This window comes from Echinococcus granulosus, assembly GCF_000524195.1.
Source record: "Echinococcus granulosus chromosome Unknown EG_S00064, whole genome shotgun sequence".
Classification (NCBI taxonomy): domain Eukaryota; kingdom Metazoa; phylum Platyhelminthes; class Cestoda; order Cyclophyllidea; family Taeniidae; genus Echinococcus; species Echinococcus granulosus.
Window position 1 is genome coordinate 141,298 of NW_020170444.1, and position 18,205 is coordinate 159,502.

Here is an 18,205-nt window from a genome sequence, read left to right on the forward strand (position 1 = left end):
ATGCTAATCTCCTTCCTTTAATGAGATCACCAAATTTATTGTCTAAAATATTGGAAAGATGCTGAAAGCTTCCACATGTATGCTAGCTGACTTCCGAGTGTTGATAATTTAGCTGCTTAAATGTGGCTTGTATTTATGCACAAATGTTGCCTAAACTGAATTCAGAATTAACGTGCTAGCGCCAAAAAACAGGGCGCAGTTGAATAAATAGTGTCAGCCAATCTAGAAATCGACGTAGTTTGAATAACATGTGCTTCAAGGCCATGGTTTTTCTAACTGTCTTTCATAAAGTGCGCCATAGGTACCACCTCTATGAGTGCAAATGATTTGAGTAACGACTTGATTGACCATTCTCTCTACGTGCTCTTTGCCACCTACTTATAAGTTCTGGAACCAAATTAAGTAGCACGTATACCTCGTAATTCACAAATGCATCAAAATAAGCGTCAAAACACTTCCACTCACTGGATTTATTGATACCACATTTCGTTTGATTGAACAGGCTTATCTCCATTTTGAAGAATGCAGTCTAAGTGTTCCCCGTCTACAGTGCTGGAATAGACATTATCCAGTTTTAAATTCATTTTCGATTAATCTGTGGGACTCGCAATGTTTTGTCTACACTAGAACCATGTAGCAAATATGACACATTTATGGATGCCTATCTTTCACGTAGGAGACCGTTACAATGCTCACATGTGAGGAGACCGCGTTTCTAACACAAACTGCCCTGACTGCAGCCCTAAAAAGGCGAGTCACTAATTAACCAATCAGTGGCGTCTAATACGTCATTGGTCCAAATCCACGACCAATGGTTGCGCCCGCCGTATCGAGCGCTTTTATACGCGGGTATAGCGGCCACTTTCACCGCTCCGTGTGCGATTATGTAAGTTGACGCTTGACCTTTTCATTATTCCCAAGCAAAAAGACTATATTCATGCCATAGTATAAGTCCTAAGTGGTAAAGATCTAAATAATGAATGTAATCAGAGCGAAATGCAACCATTAAACTGCATCATGCGATGATTTTTAACCGATGAACGGAAGCAAAATTTAAGCCCTTGGCATTTGCCACTTGTGCTTGAAGCTCATGTCAACAAATGCTTAAACTACGTATTACCCATTCTGGAAAACAGTTAGCCTTCTTCATTTACAAGTGAATTTAATCTTCCAAATGTTTATCGTCATCTCCTGAATAACAGTACAGAGGGCGTAGGGATCGAATTCGTGTTTTATTTTGATCTGAATAGCTTGTTTACAACTAGGCTCTACTGCCGCTCCTTGATTCATCTATATACTCCTGATGGGGAGAAATACAAACCGACCATTACTCCAACACCGGGATTCTCACCGACCGCTGATGCTGAGCATCTGAAGCGTGCAATGCGAGGGATCGGTACCTGCCTTTTAAGTGTCTTTTTTTTGTACTAAAGATTTCGGCAAGGAAATGTTTGTAGTTGTTTTTCTGCCTAATAGTGAATCCAGGAATAGTTTCAAGCTAAACAAAATAATCGAATTGGGATGAAAAAGTGGATTTTGTTACACAATAATCCTAACTCGCGATCTTCACAACGTTTAATCACCTTTACTCTTTTTGCTCTTTTAAGCTTCCTTAACTAGATGGTTATCACCAAAATTTTGCGGCAAACCCACCATTTTAATAGCTTGAATTCGCCTAAAAATAAAGTTCATTCAAGACCGTGGCTACATTTACTTACTTCTTGGATAACAAGGTATCCATTGGACACTCAACAAAATGTTAAAATGGTACAATCCTTAATACTTTTGAGGAGGGTAAAGGAATTTTTATTAAAGAACTGAGCTAACGTGAACTATAATGGTATTGTATAAAGTACTGAATCAACATGGTGGAATTTGCTTTTAGCGTAATGGCCATACTTTGGGAATTTTAGGGCAGCTTTCTGCGGAACTCTTTGATGTGTTAGCAATTACGTGAATAATGCATGATGGTGTTTTTAAGCAGTCGACTCGCCTTTTGTTTTTGGTATCTTATGGGTCTTTGTCATTAAACGCAAAAACCACTTGGTGCTTACGATCCACTATTACATTGAACAAAGAGTATTTCACTCGAAATTTGTTTTTGTAACACTGAGGTTCACTTCTGCATAATTGTTTAAACATTTTCTGTAAAAAGGGCACTCACTTGTAGTTCCACCAGAGGATCGTCACTATGCATTTCTGTTACCGTAACTCTTAGGTCTTGGAACAGACTGCTCCTTTTTTTCACTTATTAAAGATGCTTCATGAGAAAGCAACTTTAACCATTCTTGCGATTTTTAGTGCCTAAAAGTAGTTAATAGACTTATCTACAAAGGCTTTAGCTGGGCAGTTTAAATTTGTCCTTAATACTTGATAAGTTTTTCAAAAGAACGCTCCACATGCATCCGTGAGAGTTTAAATCCAACCAATAGTAGAAAAAGTAGACCTCTAATTTATCAGTGAAGAAGAACCACCCCGGAACAATTAGCGCTATAGACAATGTAAGTTTGAGTCAGAATGCCATTTTTAAAAACTGGCCTTGTTCATTAAATGATAAACTTTAGATGACATCTCGAGCCGTCTTAGCTGCTTAGGAAATGGTACAGTTTACCTCTTTAAAGGTAAGTAGAAATTCCGTTCCAAGTGAGGCAGGTAGTAATCAACTAAACTGTGTAACTAAAATGTCTACTTATCAAAATTTGAGCAAAAGCAGAACTTTTGAAGTTTTTTTTCCAACTGTAAAACTATGCTGAGAAGAAGAAAGTAGGAAAATAATGGCAAAAAGTTGCTGTATATTTGTTCAACATTTTAGGCACAAATGAAGCTGAAATTATCGAGATTCTTGGAGGTCGAACTTCAGCTGAAAGAATGGCCATTCGCGAAGCTTATACATCGATTTCGAGCAAAGTATGTTAAGAGGTCATTGTGATCTCTGACCTCTGCACTGTGCTAAAACGAGACATTCTATGCCCATGCCTAAATTGGTCAAAGGAAAGGCAAATTTGGTCCTAAGTATTCTTACGCTCCTGCCTTTTTCTATTAGGTCCACCCTGATGTAGATGTCCATTCGTAGTCAACTACGGTATAAGTAAAATGTATTACAATTTTCAGACATCGTGCCTAAACTAATTAGGACTAACCACTTTGTCCTTCCATTGTTAGATAAAATTTACCTGCATCTTAGTTCAGTTGTTAACAAAAAAACTACTAATTTGTATACATCTGTGGAAACCTCAATAAAAGAATCAGTAATAGATAATGTTAGGGAAAATTATTTGACATCCCAGGAACTTAAAAGAGAAGGTGCTTTTAAATAAGGGGCGATCCTTTAGGACTCTTTCTGACATAGTTGGTCTTAAAGCGTGGTAATGGTCTTTTCCATGTAAGGCAGGCTATGGAATTCCACTACGGTAAAGTGAATGCACTGCTTTACGTGCAATTACGTAGGGTAATAGCAATTTAAGACAAACAATTTGCTGATTGTTATGTTGTGGTAATTAGGCGGTCACAATTAGAACTGTTAATTAATGTCAGCAAAGAATTACAAAAAAAAATTGGCTTATTCTCCCTGAAAGCATATTTACAGGTCTTTATTATTAGTTTCATTTATCGTCGCTTTTCATATCCATTCTGATAATTTTTTAATAGACCGTAATCTTTATTTTACAAAATATTGTGGCTAAAGTTATCTTCGCCACTTCACTCTTAATCTCCCTTTATAAAACGTACGTATGGCCTTTTCTTGGTTTATATGACCTCTTCCTTAGGAGCAGATCCTTAAAAAATAAATTTTTTCTATCTTGGCCACAAATTTAATTCACCAGGTTTATGAATACGAACATTTGCACCGTGAAACACCGGGGTCTGAAAATACGCAAATGATAAATAAAACATCATTAACTGTGGCTTTTAACCTATGCGGTGAAAGTCAGGTTTCCTTGTTTCTAAAGCCAATTCTTCACTATGGGTCCAAATGCCACAATACTTGAACTATTTATCTATATACGTATCCTAAGTCATGCATGATTTTGCGGTCTATTACAAAGCAGACCTTTAACTTTTCGTTAAGTCGATTACAAAGTTATTTGGTAAACATGGAACCCTAACCATTTTGCAGAGAGCATGACTGTTATCAAGAAGTGTAGCCTTAAGTTCAGCCAACCTAGATCACGACCGTTTTTGTTTCATTTCAGACTCTGCATGATGCTCTAAAGAGTGAACTGAGTGGCCACTTTCGAGAGCTTGTCTTGTTGTTAATCCAATCACCGTGGCAGGTGATGGCAGAGGCTCTTTACAAGGCAATGAAGGGGGCTGGCACTAAGGAACGCGTGCTTAATGAAATCATTGCCGGTTGCTCAAAGGAGGACATCCCCCATTTGAAAGAGGCCTTTGAGGAAGGTTTGTGGCTAGTAAACAATCTTTTGGTGTGCTTTTTCATTTTATTTGTGAAATTTTGGGTTTTATATTGATTTATTTAGGCTGTCCAAGGTTTTAAGAACACCCTCTTACTTCATTTCCATTGTACCGCGGAAAAGTTACTTAGCATTGCTTTCTTAACGAGTGCTAGCCTATGCTCCAATGAAACAGCAAAATAATTTTCGCATAAATTAATGAGTTGAATTTAACCATAGAATTTCATAATATATTAACAATTCACACGGATTCCACATTTGTAAACTAACCATTGCTTTAAATATGAGTGTTGGCTGATTTTTTTATAAGCCAGAGCTATTGCGAGAACAAAGGGAGTTCAAATAAGCTATTTGAACACCTTTCAAAACGCTCAATGCATTGCTTCTCTACCCATTGTTGGAGGAAGAGCGAATTAAGGCAGCGGCGGTCTTGTTTAGTGACCAGAATTGCGAATCTGTCTTGTCTACATTTCCATATAAGTTGTCTGTCCATAGCCCATTAAAAAAATGGGCCTGGCATACTAGCCTGTGATTATAGAGAGATCCTTTTCTGCCATATTGGTTTCAATTACAAAGGAGTTTAACATGAATACCTTTATTTACGATTTATAGATAGACTACTAATTAATGGGTAATAAGTACCACAGTAAATGAACCGGCGATTACTTTGCCAGAACCATGCGTTTCTGCAAGATCTAGCAAAACATATGAGACATTATGCCTTTTTTAAGTTGAAACCTAATTTGCATTGTTGTGCACCATTCAAAGGATTGGCTATTCAAGTTCATTTGATAACCACAAAGCCTGTCATATATGTTTTTAGTTAGTCACAATGTTTTGTTTAAAGTCCATTCCTTTAGTAGACTTACAAGCGCAAGCTTGTTCATGTGACACACTGGTTGTGTTCAACCAATGCTCATTACCCGATTTTTTCACTGTGTAAACTTTGGCTCTTCACTAAGTCGACTCACTAGTGTCTTCGTCTAACTAATGAAATTTACCTTTTTTTAGTGAGCGGAGGAGAAAACCTTGAGGATGCGATCAAGGGCGACACAAGCGGCGACTACTGCGCAGCGCTTTTGTTAGCACTCTCAGGCCAGTGTGATGAACCTCAGGCGATGCAACTCAAATGTTTAACACCCTGCACACTCAATCAGGTCGTGAACCCCGGTCTTGCCGAAAGTGATGCGAAGGAGCTGTACGCTTGTGGTGAAGGGTAAGTAGTAAAAAAAGACTTTTATTGTAAGCATACAGAAGGACTGGGTCACTGTTAGCATTGATATGGTGAATGGATTGCCAAACTGACTTTACGGGGCATGTAAGGGTCCGCGAAGTAAAATATATAGTTGTAACAAATTCCCTTATGTTAAACAGCTCTCTTCCTGTTCTTGAATGTTATCATTGACACCACAAGAAATATATAGTGGTATACATTTAGCCTCGAGAAAGAAACGAAGATAACACGATGATTAAAACGCCTCAGTCTTTCGTGTTATTGTAGACACTGCACTAAAAAGTAGTTTGTTTAGTATGCAGTGTTAGGAGTTTGACTATAGTCGACAAAACTTTATAGGAACAATTACAAAAATCAAATTCATGCCATTGTTCACTGTGTTCTCACCAGTAAAGTAAGTAGCGTCGGGAAAAGTTCGTGCCACTTCTAGTACAACTTGCTGCAATGGCTGGTTACAACATGTAGGGACCTGGTGAACGGGTGTGACTGTTTCCATGCCTGTTAGAGCATAGATATGGGTCAGCTTATCAGTACCCCTCGGTTTGCTTTGTACTATTTTCTGCTTATTTCAAACTTCAAATGTTATTTAAGCCAGCCTCTTTGGCTAATTTAAGCATTAGTCAAAGTCTCTCGTAAGCTTAGTACAGGACTTGATAAAGTTGTGCTATATGGTTTAAACAATTTGTTGGGTTCTGGTGTCGAGAACAAGACCCAGTCGTGTTTACCTCGAGTGATGTAACAATTGGTTTCCGTGTGAAACAACTGAAAGCTAAGTAAATCGGTCCTACTTACAACTATCAAGAAATGAAACGAAGATTAAAAGACCAACAGTTTCTTGCTCTTTGCATCTTTTAATCAAATCATGAATTCCTGTCGTGACTTGTGACAAGAAATGGCTTCTATATTGCAGCGTTCTTTAAGCTCACAAACGTAGCACTAGTCATCGCCAAACGATTTACTCAGTAATCATGTCACATTTCGAAAACCCTCACCTACAAGACTACGCCTCCTTTGCGTATGCGTGAGAAGGACATCAGCTGCAATTGTTCATGGGGAGTTCTTCACTTCTAGAAGGTAAAACAATAATTATGACAAAGAATTGGCTGATCAATTCAGCTCAATGATGTACAAAATTTCTTGAGAAATAGCCTGAATGAGTGATACACTGATAACTCAATGCCTTACGCCTCGTCTAGTAGTAGTACCTTATCCTAATGGTAATCCTTGTCTCCGTTTGAAGTGATGATTAATGCTTGCGATGTCCAGAGACTTAAATATAAAAATTAGCAATACACAAAGACTTCAAATATCAAGGCTATGAAGTAGGAGGCTTCCATGTCAGCCTATATACGAGACAGGAAACTAGATAATACAGAAGTACATATATCCTGACGAGACGGTTCCAGATTTTAGTGTTGGCATTCATTGTTTCATGACGTCTGTTAAAAAGTTAAACCGACAAATCTATTTGTAGAGCTGATCTGATCACATAGCACATCTGTGTTTTTATTTTTAATATATTCGCCAAGCGGTCACCTCCTAACCATCTTCCTGAGTTAACATTACCCATGCTTGAACACTGCACGAGGTGTGTATTTCAGCACCAAGATGAATCTGGTCTTTTAGCTAAGTTTTTGTTCCGTTAGTGATCATGATTTGACGACGCAAGGCAACTCAGTAAATCCACTTGGAAATTAGCTCCTTTTAAAATACTACTCCAACGTGCTCTTTCGTATTATCATCACATTAATTGACTAGTCGTTTGTACTAGGGCTATTAAGAAGTGACTTAAAAGCGTGCTCTTTCCAAGTCCAGTGACCTAGTGCTTGCAGTCTGTGCTCTGCTGTAAATTACAATAGAATAATGAGTAGTGGTTAAATGCCACTGTCTTCCTTTCTTAAAGGCGACCAGGCACGGCGGAGAGTCGTTTCATGCGTCCCATCATTAACCGATCATTCCTTCAAATGCGCCTAACGGACGAGGCCTACACTCGGGTAAATTCAAGGTCCTTTTATTTTTCCCTGTACAGTTCTTAATCCATATTTTCGGGGTAGCACGGAAGACCTTACCAACCACATTGTCGTCGCATGTGCCCTGTCGGGTTTAATTGGCAAGTCAAAAAATTTTCACTTGAGTGCGCTCGCATGATTAATTAACAAAAGACGCCAAAGAATGATGTTAAAGAGAAGCAGAATTTTTTTTACTGTTTCAAACATAAACCACAATAAGGAGCGATAAAAGGGGGAGCAAATTTTATTTACCGGTTGAGCCTTTTCATCTACCAGGTCATCTACCTTCACGCATTTGATTTGAACTGAATCAGCGCGGAGTGCCATTGTCATACGTTTTTGTATAGGGAAGAGGTGTGCCACAAAGGTAACTTAATCCCTGCCTGTATGTCAGCAGGTGATGCGGTAAATGCAAAGTTCTCTGATAATCGACCATAGTCACCCGCAATAACCGAGGATTTCTGAGGCTTTTCCACAAAACGGTGCCTTAAATTCGAGTTATAACCATTTTCAAGTTGAATGCATTTTATATGGCGGCTCTAGGTCTCGACAAATAGAGAGAGACGGGTTTTGAAATCGCTTCCTTATTTGATTCGAAAAAAAGATCCAAAGCCTTCAGAGAATTGAATTTTAAACTCATTCCGTCGATTCTGTAAAGCGCTATTATCACCCAGTTTAATACACGGAATAATTTACAAACTTCTACATTGTTTAGAAGTTCAATTTTTTATAATATCCGAGAACAAAGGACGAGACTCTCTTGTAACTAGGTTACTACTGTGTCCTTTTATTAAGCAGAAAGGGTAAATTTCTTTGAAAACTTGTCAAACGTGATGCAATAAAGCCAATTATCGTAGTGTGCATCTAAGGGAGCGAGAGAGGCTTGTCATCGTAAAGGAGATGATTAATCTAATCTAAATGTTTTTCTCAATGATACATTACTCAAAAAGAGGAATACGTTAGAACACTCGCTTTTATGGCCTTGTGGGAAAGTTGACTCCTACGCTCGTGGTGTTTTGTTGTTCTATTATGCCACCAACAAGTGTATCCCTACCGATCTACCCGATTGAGATGCTGCTTAGTGAAAAAAAGAAATTGAATTATTCCTGGACTGAGGACATGCTACATCCATTTTGCTTTCTGGAAACCGAGCTCCGTTTGCAACACAGTTTTGTTTAGACAATGACCACAAACTAAAATTGGTCGCATGTCACACATTTGTGCCACCAGAATCACGTAAGGAAATTGAATCACCACAAGTATGTAAAACAGATAGTGGACGTGTTAGTCACCTTGTGCAAGGTAGTTTTGTGATTATGGGAGGCGGATGTCTGGTTCACTTACTCTTCGTGGATGGAATGGAATTATTTTTGCAAGTATTGGACTCATCACTCCAGCAGACTTTCACTAGTTCGGCGAACTCAATCTTTGCATGTAAATGCAGCTTGAAATTTATTCGACTTTGGTCAGTCATTCCATTGCCAAGGCGTATTCATTATAAATCATCAAATTTAACAATTATGAGCGTTGAATTGCCTCATTTTAATGCTACAACCACAGAAGGGCACCCATGTAATCATTTTAGCTGCTGTGCTCCTCTATGTCGTAGCCTTGTACCAACACGACTAGTCGAATATTGTCAAGCAAATTCTACTGAATTGGCTGTGGCTTGCCTTCCAGGTTGTAAATATGAAATCAGTCTCAACACAAGGTCAACACTTATTCATTTGTTTTTCAAAATCAAAAATTGCCCTAGAATAAGTAAATTCGTTTGGCTGCTGAGCCGTTTGTCTTGCAATCACTAATCGCATTCTAACCAACCATTCAATTCATTTATTGAGGGTTTACTTGTCCGCGTTGAGATAGCATCCCTGTGGAACTCACGCATATTCTGGATAAAAAGGTTGGATGATTTTAAATTGAAACCCATCTTTGGCCAAGCAGCTAAAATGTTTGGCAGAAATACTTGGAGGAAACCGATGAAAACCATGATTATTTAACTCAGTACGTTAGAAAATTAGACGGCAAGCATTCTACACCTACTAGAACCTGATTTAACGTTTCAGTTCTACTTTAATTGTAGGCATACGGTCACCCATTGATTGATGCAATAAAAAAGGAGACTTCGGGAGACTTTGAACACTTTCTCGTGACTAGAGGTATGATTGACCACTCTGTGTGTCCGCCTTATTACTGAGTAAAGTGATTTAATTCTCCTATTCTTTTTTTTTTTGCAAAAATTCAGTTCGATACGCCATTGATCGTGCTGCTCTCTTTGCCGAACTTCTTCATTTTGCCATCAGTGGACCGGGTACAAGGGATTCCACCTTGCAACGCATTTTAGCCCTAAGGGCTGACGTAAGTCGGGTGTCGGATCCATTTTGTACTTTATTCAAATTTAACTCTGTTAAAAGTTGTGGTAAATGAATAAATGGCCTTCATTCCACGGAGACCTAACTGCAGAGGCATCAAGGATGAATGAATTTAAAGTAATTTCTTCCAGTGAATGAAGATGCTAGTGTGATTGCTATAATTTGCAACTACTTCCTCATTCGCCTTTTAATGGAATTTCCCTGCTCACATTTGAAAAAATACATACGATTCATCTCAGTTCTTATCCTAGTATGATGACTCCTTAAACGAAGAAAAGTCTAGCAAACAAAGCTTATTTCAGCTGCTATTGTTAGCTTATGTCTGCGGCTAAAGCGAAGCAATTTACGAAGTGACCGTCTTTCCTCCTTGCATGTTTTTATTCCATCGGCATGAATTTGTCTGTCACGCCAAAGTGAAATTACTTTCATCGAGACACTGTTGAAACATCACTCGTGGCACCTGATCAACGAGATTGCATTAACTGATGCAATACCCTCCATAATTTCTCTTTAGGTAATTAAAAAAAATAGCAGCACTGTTATAATGAGATAAAACAACGTATTAGGGTATAGCTACTTCCCTCTGGGTGTTGACTACCCTCTACTTTGTTCACTTGTATGTCAGACCGATTTGGGAACCATCAAGGAGAAGTACGAGGAGCTCTATGGTGAAACCTTAGAAGCGGCGATCAAGGGTGATACTTCTGGAGACTATAGGGCTCTTTGCTTAAAACTCCTCGGCTGCACATAACTGGGGTCTTGGCAAATTGGTCTCTATATTTTGGTTAAAGCTCTCCCCCTTCATAATCTTTTGGTTTTCATTCCAGCTTTTCTGTAATGCAACTTCTTCAACTATCCTTGCTTTCTGTTCTTGGTCAGTTTGTGAAAGGTTAAGCTCGATGTTGTAATTCCTTTCAATAAAATTGTGTACTTGCGTTTTGTAGAATATAATTCGTAGGGAGGGATTACAAGAGTACGCAAGTTACTGCTTTTGAAGTGACAAATTGACTAGCTGTGTTGGAGTATCAAATGACTACTCCTGACAAGCAGAGTTGCTCGCACAAGATGAAGATTACTGGGAAGAATAAACTTATATCTGCAGAATAGGAAGGATCACTTTCATGCGCTGGGTTCAGTAGGTACATTTACCTGAGGTTCATAAGCACCTATTTCAGAACGTCTGAGAAGGAACCGCAACCATCAGTGCTCGAACTGACGTAATAGCGGAACAGCGCAGTAGCTGGCTGTAGCCACGGCCATTAAAAACAATGAAAGAGCTATGAAACCGACTTGTGAAGGTAATGGCAGTCTGGTAGCGAAATGTGGAATCACGTTTATGAGCTGAGAGATAGGCGGGATTGCATGCGAGCAAAGTCTACTTTAACCGTGTCCCATGACTACCAAGGGCTGGTATGGATTTGAATTGGACGGGATTAGCAATTGTGAATGTGCATTGCATGTGAATCAATTGATATGACAGTTTTGTGCATTTTGTTACGACATATAATCTCTACCAAAGGCCGGGGTCGTTTGTTTCCCGTATTGGCAAAAGTATCAACAACTGCGTTTCACTTAAACATTGAAGCAAGCAAAGTTGGGTTAAGGCCTAAGACGATCACAAGTTATTTTAACATTTATATCTGGAAAGGTTAAAATCCTACTACCCGAAAACTACCTCTTTAAAAGATTGCAATTATTAACCCTAACATCAAATATGAGCGCTAGAGTTGGTATTTTTATAGCTGATAACGTCTAGTCCAACGTATACCAGTACTACTTCACTGAACGTTTTAAATAAGTTGTTAATCAACGAAATTCAAAGTATTGAAACCGTTCCCACTCCCGCCAATTACTGGCATTTAATTTTAATTAAAGTTGGAAAAAAACCGTAAAATTCATGATTTAATGGAGGGTTTTGCAAGATGTTCTTGTAAAAAGAAACCACCTACTGAACACTAAATGCTACTATAGATTTTTAAGTAAAATTAAATCTTAATTTTACCGACAGGATTAATTTGGATTTGAATATCCCATAATGTTCACCTAGTTGATAAATCATATCAGCCAGTACCTGGGCGAGCAGGCACAGAGAAGAAGGGAACAGAGGGACAATAAATATTTCTGCAGCAGTCTGGTTGGCACGCCAGAAGAATCGATCGATAAATTGAACCACCTCGGACACGTCCACCAGCGCGCACACGGCTGTGGAATGGAAGCACAGACGGTAACGACAAAACTCAATGAAGCGCCTGAACAGTCAATACAGATAGAAGGTGGTTACACTTCAGCATCGTCGGTGAGTCTAGAGACCCTTCTTCGTCGCGTTTCCACGACCACCGTGAACCTTCCACTGCTAGCCACCGCTCTCCTCCAGTCCGCTCTAGCCGCGGCTCTTTCCAAAAGTGCTCTCGAATTTCTTCATATAGCAACACACACAACGCCATCTGCTGAATCACCTTTGGATTTGAGAATAATGAATCCACCAAACCCTCCAGAAAATCTGGGAAGTTTGGGAACAAGCGATCCAGATATCGCAGAACCACTGCCCCTGATCAAGCGGCCAAAACTCACTGGCGAGAAGGAACAAAAGTCATCAGAAACTGCCCAGCATCCATTTATCCTCGTTAATCCCTATTTTCTACCAGTGATCTCAGTGCAAGATACAGAGACACCGCTGGATTTTTCAAACCCCACGGAACATCCCTGCACATATCCCGGTTGTAACAAGACATTTCGTTATAATCACGCACTGATAAACCACTACCGAATCCATACAGGTGAGAAGCCTTACTCTTGTGACTACCCTGGCTGTAAACAGGCCTTTGCGAGGCAATCAAACCTCCTGACCCATCGAATGATCCATCTAAATCGAGCGATGCGCAAGACTTTTGCGTGCACGGTACCGGGATGCGAGAAGAATTTCCTAAAGAAAACCAACCTTGACGATCACATGAACTTGCACCTGAATAAAAGGCCCTACAGTTGCGACTATCCTAATTGTGGAAAGTCCTTTCGATGTCGAAGTAACCTGAGTGGACACAAGCGAGTGCATGCGAGGGAGGCGGAAAAGGAGAAGACGAATAGACCCTCGCCGTTGGAGAGGAAGATCGACACAATTCTGGCCAAGGCACGTGCCAGTGTTGCCAATCAATGTGTGATGGAGGAGAGGAATGGGGTGGAGGAAAGGAAGAGCGGAGAAATTACACCTCAGTAGGGATATTTGTATACGTGTGTACTAATTCACGCACGCCTGCAACAGTTTGTATACATTATGCGAGCATTTTGAGAGGATGTATTTTTCGAATTCTGGCCTGTCTTGCATATTCCTCATATGGATAGCGCTCCACTTTACAAAAGCTCGTTAAAAAGAGATTCAGTGAACCAAACTATTTAAGGTAGTTTACTCCCATGTAAATAGGATTTGTTAAATGGTAACTTAAACAACGTTGTACGATCCTGGGTCATGATGCAATTTGCCTACCACTGCGAAGACTAAGGGCTTGAACGCAATTTAATGAAGGAAAGCTGTTTTTATAGAAAACTCTGGAGTAGTACAAATAGGTTAGCTAGGAGGCACAAAGAAGGGGTAATAATTGCTTTGTTTACAGAAAGTAGTTGAACACACAACACCACCCTACATTGCAAAAATGTTACGATAAAACGATTTCGCTAAGAACTTCACCTGTCTGTGTCTGGGAACACGACAGTCCGTAGCCTTCCATCAGTAACGAGCCAGTTGCTACTAAATGTTTATCAGAAGGCAGAATATCTGAAATGAGTGCCAATCAGCACACATCCTTTGGGCGAATTCTCAAGTCTAAATTCTGTAATTGCAAGAGCATTGCTTTTGTAAGCGAAGAATTGTACCTACCAGTCTCAACCAATTACTCACAATGCCCCCCATCTTCGTCCACTTCCTATCAATCGACATCCATCAACTTCAGTCGATTACGTCTCATATTCACGGATGACCCAACCGAGTGTTCCATTTCATTGCGGCATTGATGTATTTTAAACAGCTCAACGTCTGTAGAATAGGGATTAGGTCCTGTCTTTTTAATAACACAAGTAACCTCAGATCCTTTACAAGGTTGGTTATCTCGTGATCCAGATTGACATCACTAGCGGAGGCAGCACATCAGCTAACATGGAATGCGTCAATAAGTACCGCTCTCATTAGCCGAAAATGGAATCAGTTGATAGCACAAACAACCTACGCTGTTGTATTGCGTGCGATGCAAAGCACAAAACGCTGGCTACCCAGGCCAACACAAATAGCTATCAAACACCACTGAATGGTAAAAATCAAGCAACTCCGGTTATTAAATTACACACAAACATGAGGAAAAACAAGGGACCATCAACACCAGCGACTACAATGGACTGAAATATTCACAATGTAGAGAACTTGTACAAGTGCACGCATTCATAATGAAAGATCAAGTAAAGAGGCAGTCAAGAATGGATGGGAGAGGTGACAATTAGGAAGGTGCGTGTGAAGTCGAATGTAAGATGGTGGTAGAGGAGAGTCCAACCAGAAAAACATCCTGACTACGGCGCACTCGATCAGCTACGCTGAGTTGGTTTGTCCCAATGAGGGCGTCTTAAGGTTAAGCAACAAACCGCGCATCCGTGAGAGATCATGGGTACTCTTGGTGTGCTTTGACTGTAGCGGAAGCAAGAAAAGGGGGTAAACTCACTAATCGTAAAAAATGTTTTGTTTAAACTAAACTGATCCATATATCCAGTAAGTGGCATCTTAAGAGTAGGGAGGGGGCCATTTGTATTGTCCAGGTGTCCGGATAGCCGATTGCACAGCATCACCAAAGCTCACCAGCTTCTGACCTTTTTATCTGCACCATTTAAACAAGACTATACAAGCATATAAGACCGTTTGCGTAAAGTATAAAGAATGGCTAGTCCTCCATGTTTATTAAATTTACTGTACTAGAACTCCAAAAAAAAGGCTCAAATCAATATGAGGGAAATACAGAGGCTCACAACATAAGATTCACCAGTGCCGATTCAATCCTTATTGCAACACTACATAGAAGACGCAAGCAATAAGCTATGCCGAAAAATAAGCAAATGTATAATACATGAATATTTGGAAATCAAGTTACAATAATCTGCGGGTAGTAAAAGGTTAGGAAACAGCTAAGCAACGGAATAAGAAGAATGTACATCGCTTTCGTGTTTTGTTTGGCACATGAAAATCGCTCACAGTAGCATGTCACTCCTAATTTTCTGTCGACTAAATCAAGATAACCGTGTCTGGTGACTGAAGTTCCGACCTTACTGCCCGTGCACCCAACAAAGCCTTTCTGATAAGTCTGTGAACTTATTTTCGACAAAGGGATTCGAAACCAAAATCAACAATGGAGAATCCGAACTTACGGGCGAAAAAAAAAGCAGAATGTCATCAAGAATGGAAATAAATTAGGCTAGGAAGTGTGAAGTAGTAGATGGATCACTAGAGCTCAGCTTTGGAGGATGTTATCAACCTACAAACTGTTACAACTGAAGATGTTACAATACCTTAAAATAGACGCGTGAGAAAGCGCAGATTAAATCAAGGAAATGACTGTTGTTATGAGATATTTGGGTCCATCTCAGTTGTACATAATGTAAAGTATTTGCACTGCTCCGATATTCCCACATTTGACGCCTGTAAATCGGACCATAATATCCGTGTTTCTAGCCTTCCAATTCTTCTAGCAAATAAATGAGTAACCCTAGGAGTAAATCGGATGTCGCAATAAGTAAACAAGAAACCGATTAGCCACATAAGTTCGGAAGCATAAAATACGAGTAAAACAGAGTTGCGACTTTTTTGAAAATGCAAAAAGAAGTTCACCTAGGGCGAAAAGTTTAAAGGGGGAAAATGAAGCAGCGAATCAACCACACAGAAATCTACTGACAGATCAGTGGATGATATGAACACATAAACCGTTGAGAATTGGTCAAACTTGCTGTCAGGTCACACATGCCGCAGACACTCTCCCACACTGCAGTATCGCGAACGGAGGGCGCCTGACCCGAGAAGCCGTCGTAGGCCTTGCCCGAGGCATCTCTTGGTGCATCCATCCGATTGTCCGCCGATCGCAGCGCCATCTGCTGTCGGTAGTGAGAGTACCAGGTTTCCAACTCCTGCAACGGTTTTACTCCCGTTAATAACCAAGTACTCAGCCTATAAGCACACACTATTCTATATCTCCAACGCGACTGATTAGCTTTGGCTGTTCCTTAATAGCTTGAAGACAAATTAAGCCATTTTACATTCACTAAAGATTCTGAAATGATAGAAAAAAGGAATAGCTAAATAATTCCTCTAACTTCAAAGGCTACAAGTTGATAATTCCCCCTTGACTGAAGAAATGGATTCAGCTACAAAAGCCGTTGCAAGCGAATAATGTTGCGGATAGACTTTAACATACTGAAACTAACCAACTGGTATCATTAGCACTAGTGGCTGATAAAAAAATCCACATTTTATTGAGCACTCGTAATTAACCGCCTTAATTTGACGGATTCAGTAGTTTTAACTCAAATCTCTATAAAGCCACTCTCAAGACTGCTTTAACGATTGACTTCCCATTACGAAAGCAATTCCTCTAGAAATGTATCTGGCTAAGAACTACCTATTTACAAACCTCTCCTTCCATAGTCGACCAAATTAGCTTTAGTTTAAATACCACTAGAGCAGGTTGAAGAGCTACAGTTTGTGAAGAGTAACTTTCCCAGAAAACTTAGTAAATCGTCTATAGAACTGTGAGGTCTAAGTGAATGTTTTGTTGCCTTTAGTCCAGCCTGCCATTCCACCGGCTGGTGATTCACAAGAAGGGCAAAGAAATATAAGCCATGTAAGAAAATAGGAGACCTTGAAGTTGTGCGAACTGAATCAAAAGGGATGAAGTTAACTCAATTTTAACAACTCTCGAAAGTTCCTACAGCAATCGCATAAGCAGCGAAGAAAAATGACACAGAGATAGAGTTGATCAGCGGTCAGGATAAGATGCAGTAAACACGTATCAATTCAGAGGCACATTTAACTGACGCTTTGGATAAAACAAGGATGAAGCATGACATTAGCACAATATGCAGACTCTAATAAACAGTCTAGTTGATGTAATATTCACAAAGAATTTCGTGATGCATGCGTAATCCCCTCCAAAGCAATGACACGTTTCAAAATCAAAACACATGCTTAACATACAGCATCAAGAACGGCTTGTGAATCAAACACCTTGAGACTAATCCTCTCAAAAATGTTGAGAAAAATCCAAAGATTTGACACGCAAGTTCATCACCGATGTCAACCGGTACGGTAAACAGGTTTATTTTATTAATAGGAAATCAGTTTGGGAAAACAACATGTTATTGTAATTTAAGCAAGAACAAAACAAACAGAACAAACAAGAACAAAAAACTTTGCGCAAATCAGCTGAAGCATTTCAGCGCTAATGCTTGACGGGAACATATAAAACATTGATTATAGGAACATAAGAAAGAGAGCCTAAAGAACTTAAATATTGAATCAAAGAGCTTTAATAACGAGTGAATTGTAGCTTGTTCTTGGTAAGGGTCTAGCACACATTATTATCGAGGAGCAAAACGCGGAAAAATCACGACTACCCTCTTCGCATTTGCCTCAAGCTCAGTACGTTTGGCGGCTTCTTTCTCGTCACGAGCTTTAATATCCGCCTCAAAATTGACTCTCCAAGATTCGAGAATGGCACTCTCCTGTGCCTTAGTTACCGAAGCTGGACTACTTGTTTTTCTCTGAGAAGTCCTGTTGACGTGTTGATCACTAGTGCTGAAGGTCGATTCAGCTGCAGTCACTGGAAGAGCACTATCCGGCGCACCGACCACTTCTGATTCTTCAAGTTCATTCACAAGGTAACCGTCTCTTCTTGAGCCTTCAGAAAAATCAAGATCTACAAAGAGGACATAAAATAAGATTTTTCTCTAAAATATGAGGAGACGTGTGCACAGGTAAATAGCTACCTGAACTGCTTCCTGTGCCATTAAACAGCTCATCTGTTAGGTCACCCAGGCTTTCTTTCTCACGTGCCAAAAAGGCAGAAACACGATCTCCGGCCATGTAGGAAGTCAGCAGAATTCCCGTCAACCGCTATTACGTCAAAGGATTCAAACAACTACGGTTTTAGAAGCACA

At 39.8% G+C, this 18,205-nt stretch overlaps 3 protein-coding genes across 3 annotated transcripts; 2 read left to right on the forward strand and 1 right to left on the reverse strand. All coding sequences in view use genetic code 11, as the record gives it.

Annotated features, from left to right (window-relative positions):
• Positions 1–811: 811 nt before the first annotated feature.
• On the forward strand, positions 812–10,778 carry EGR_06824 (Annexin A7; the record flags this gene model as incomplete). The annotated part of the gene is made up of 9 exons (XM_024496073.1): positions 812–849; positions 1,266–1,396; positions 2,813–2,907; positions 4,194–4,398; positions 5,424–5,628; positions 7,550–7,640; positions 9,739–9,814; positions 9,901–10,013; positions 10,653–10,778. The coding sequence occupies 9 exons, from the start codon at positions 812–814 to the stop codon at positions 10,776–10,778; spliced, it is 1,080 nt and encodes a 359-aa protein (XP_024349493.1).
• Positions 10,779–12,236: 1,458 nt separating this feature from the next.
• On the forward strand, positions 12,237–13,241 carry EGR_06825 (Sex-determining transformer protein; the record flags this gene model as incomplete). The annotated part of the gene is made up of 1 exon (XM_024496074.1): positions 12,237–13,241. One exon carries the CDS (start codon positions 12,237–12,239, stop codon positions 13,239–13,241), a length of 1,005 nt encoding a protein of 334 aa, XP_024349494.1.
• Positions 13,242–14,593: 1,352 nt separating this feature from the next.
• Positions 14,594–18,131, reverse strand: EGR_06826 (clathrin light chain; the record flags this gene model as incomplete). The annotated part of the gene is made up of 4 exons (XM_024496075.1): positions 14,594–14,693; positions 15,978–16,177; positions 17,663–17,964; positions 18,035–18,131. The coding sequence occupies 4 exons, from the start codon at positions 18,129–18,131 to the stop codon at positions 14,594–14,596; spliced, it is 699 nt and encodes a 232-aa protein (XP_024349495.1).
• Positions 18,132–18,205: the final 74 nt, after the last annotated feature.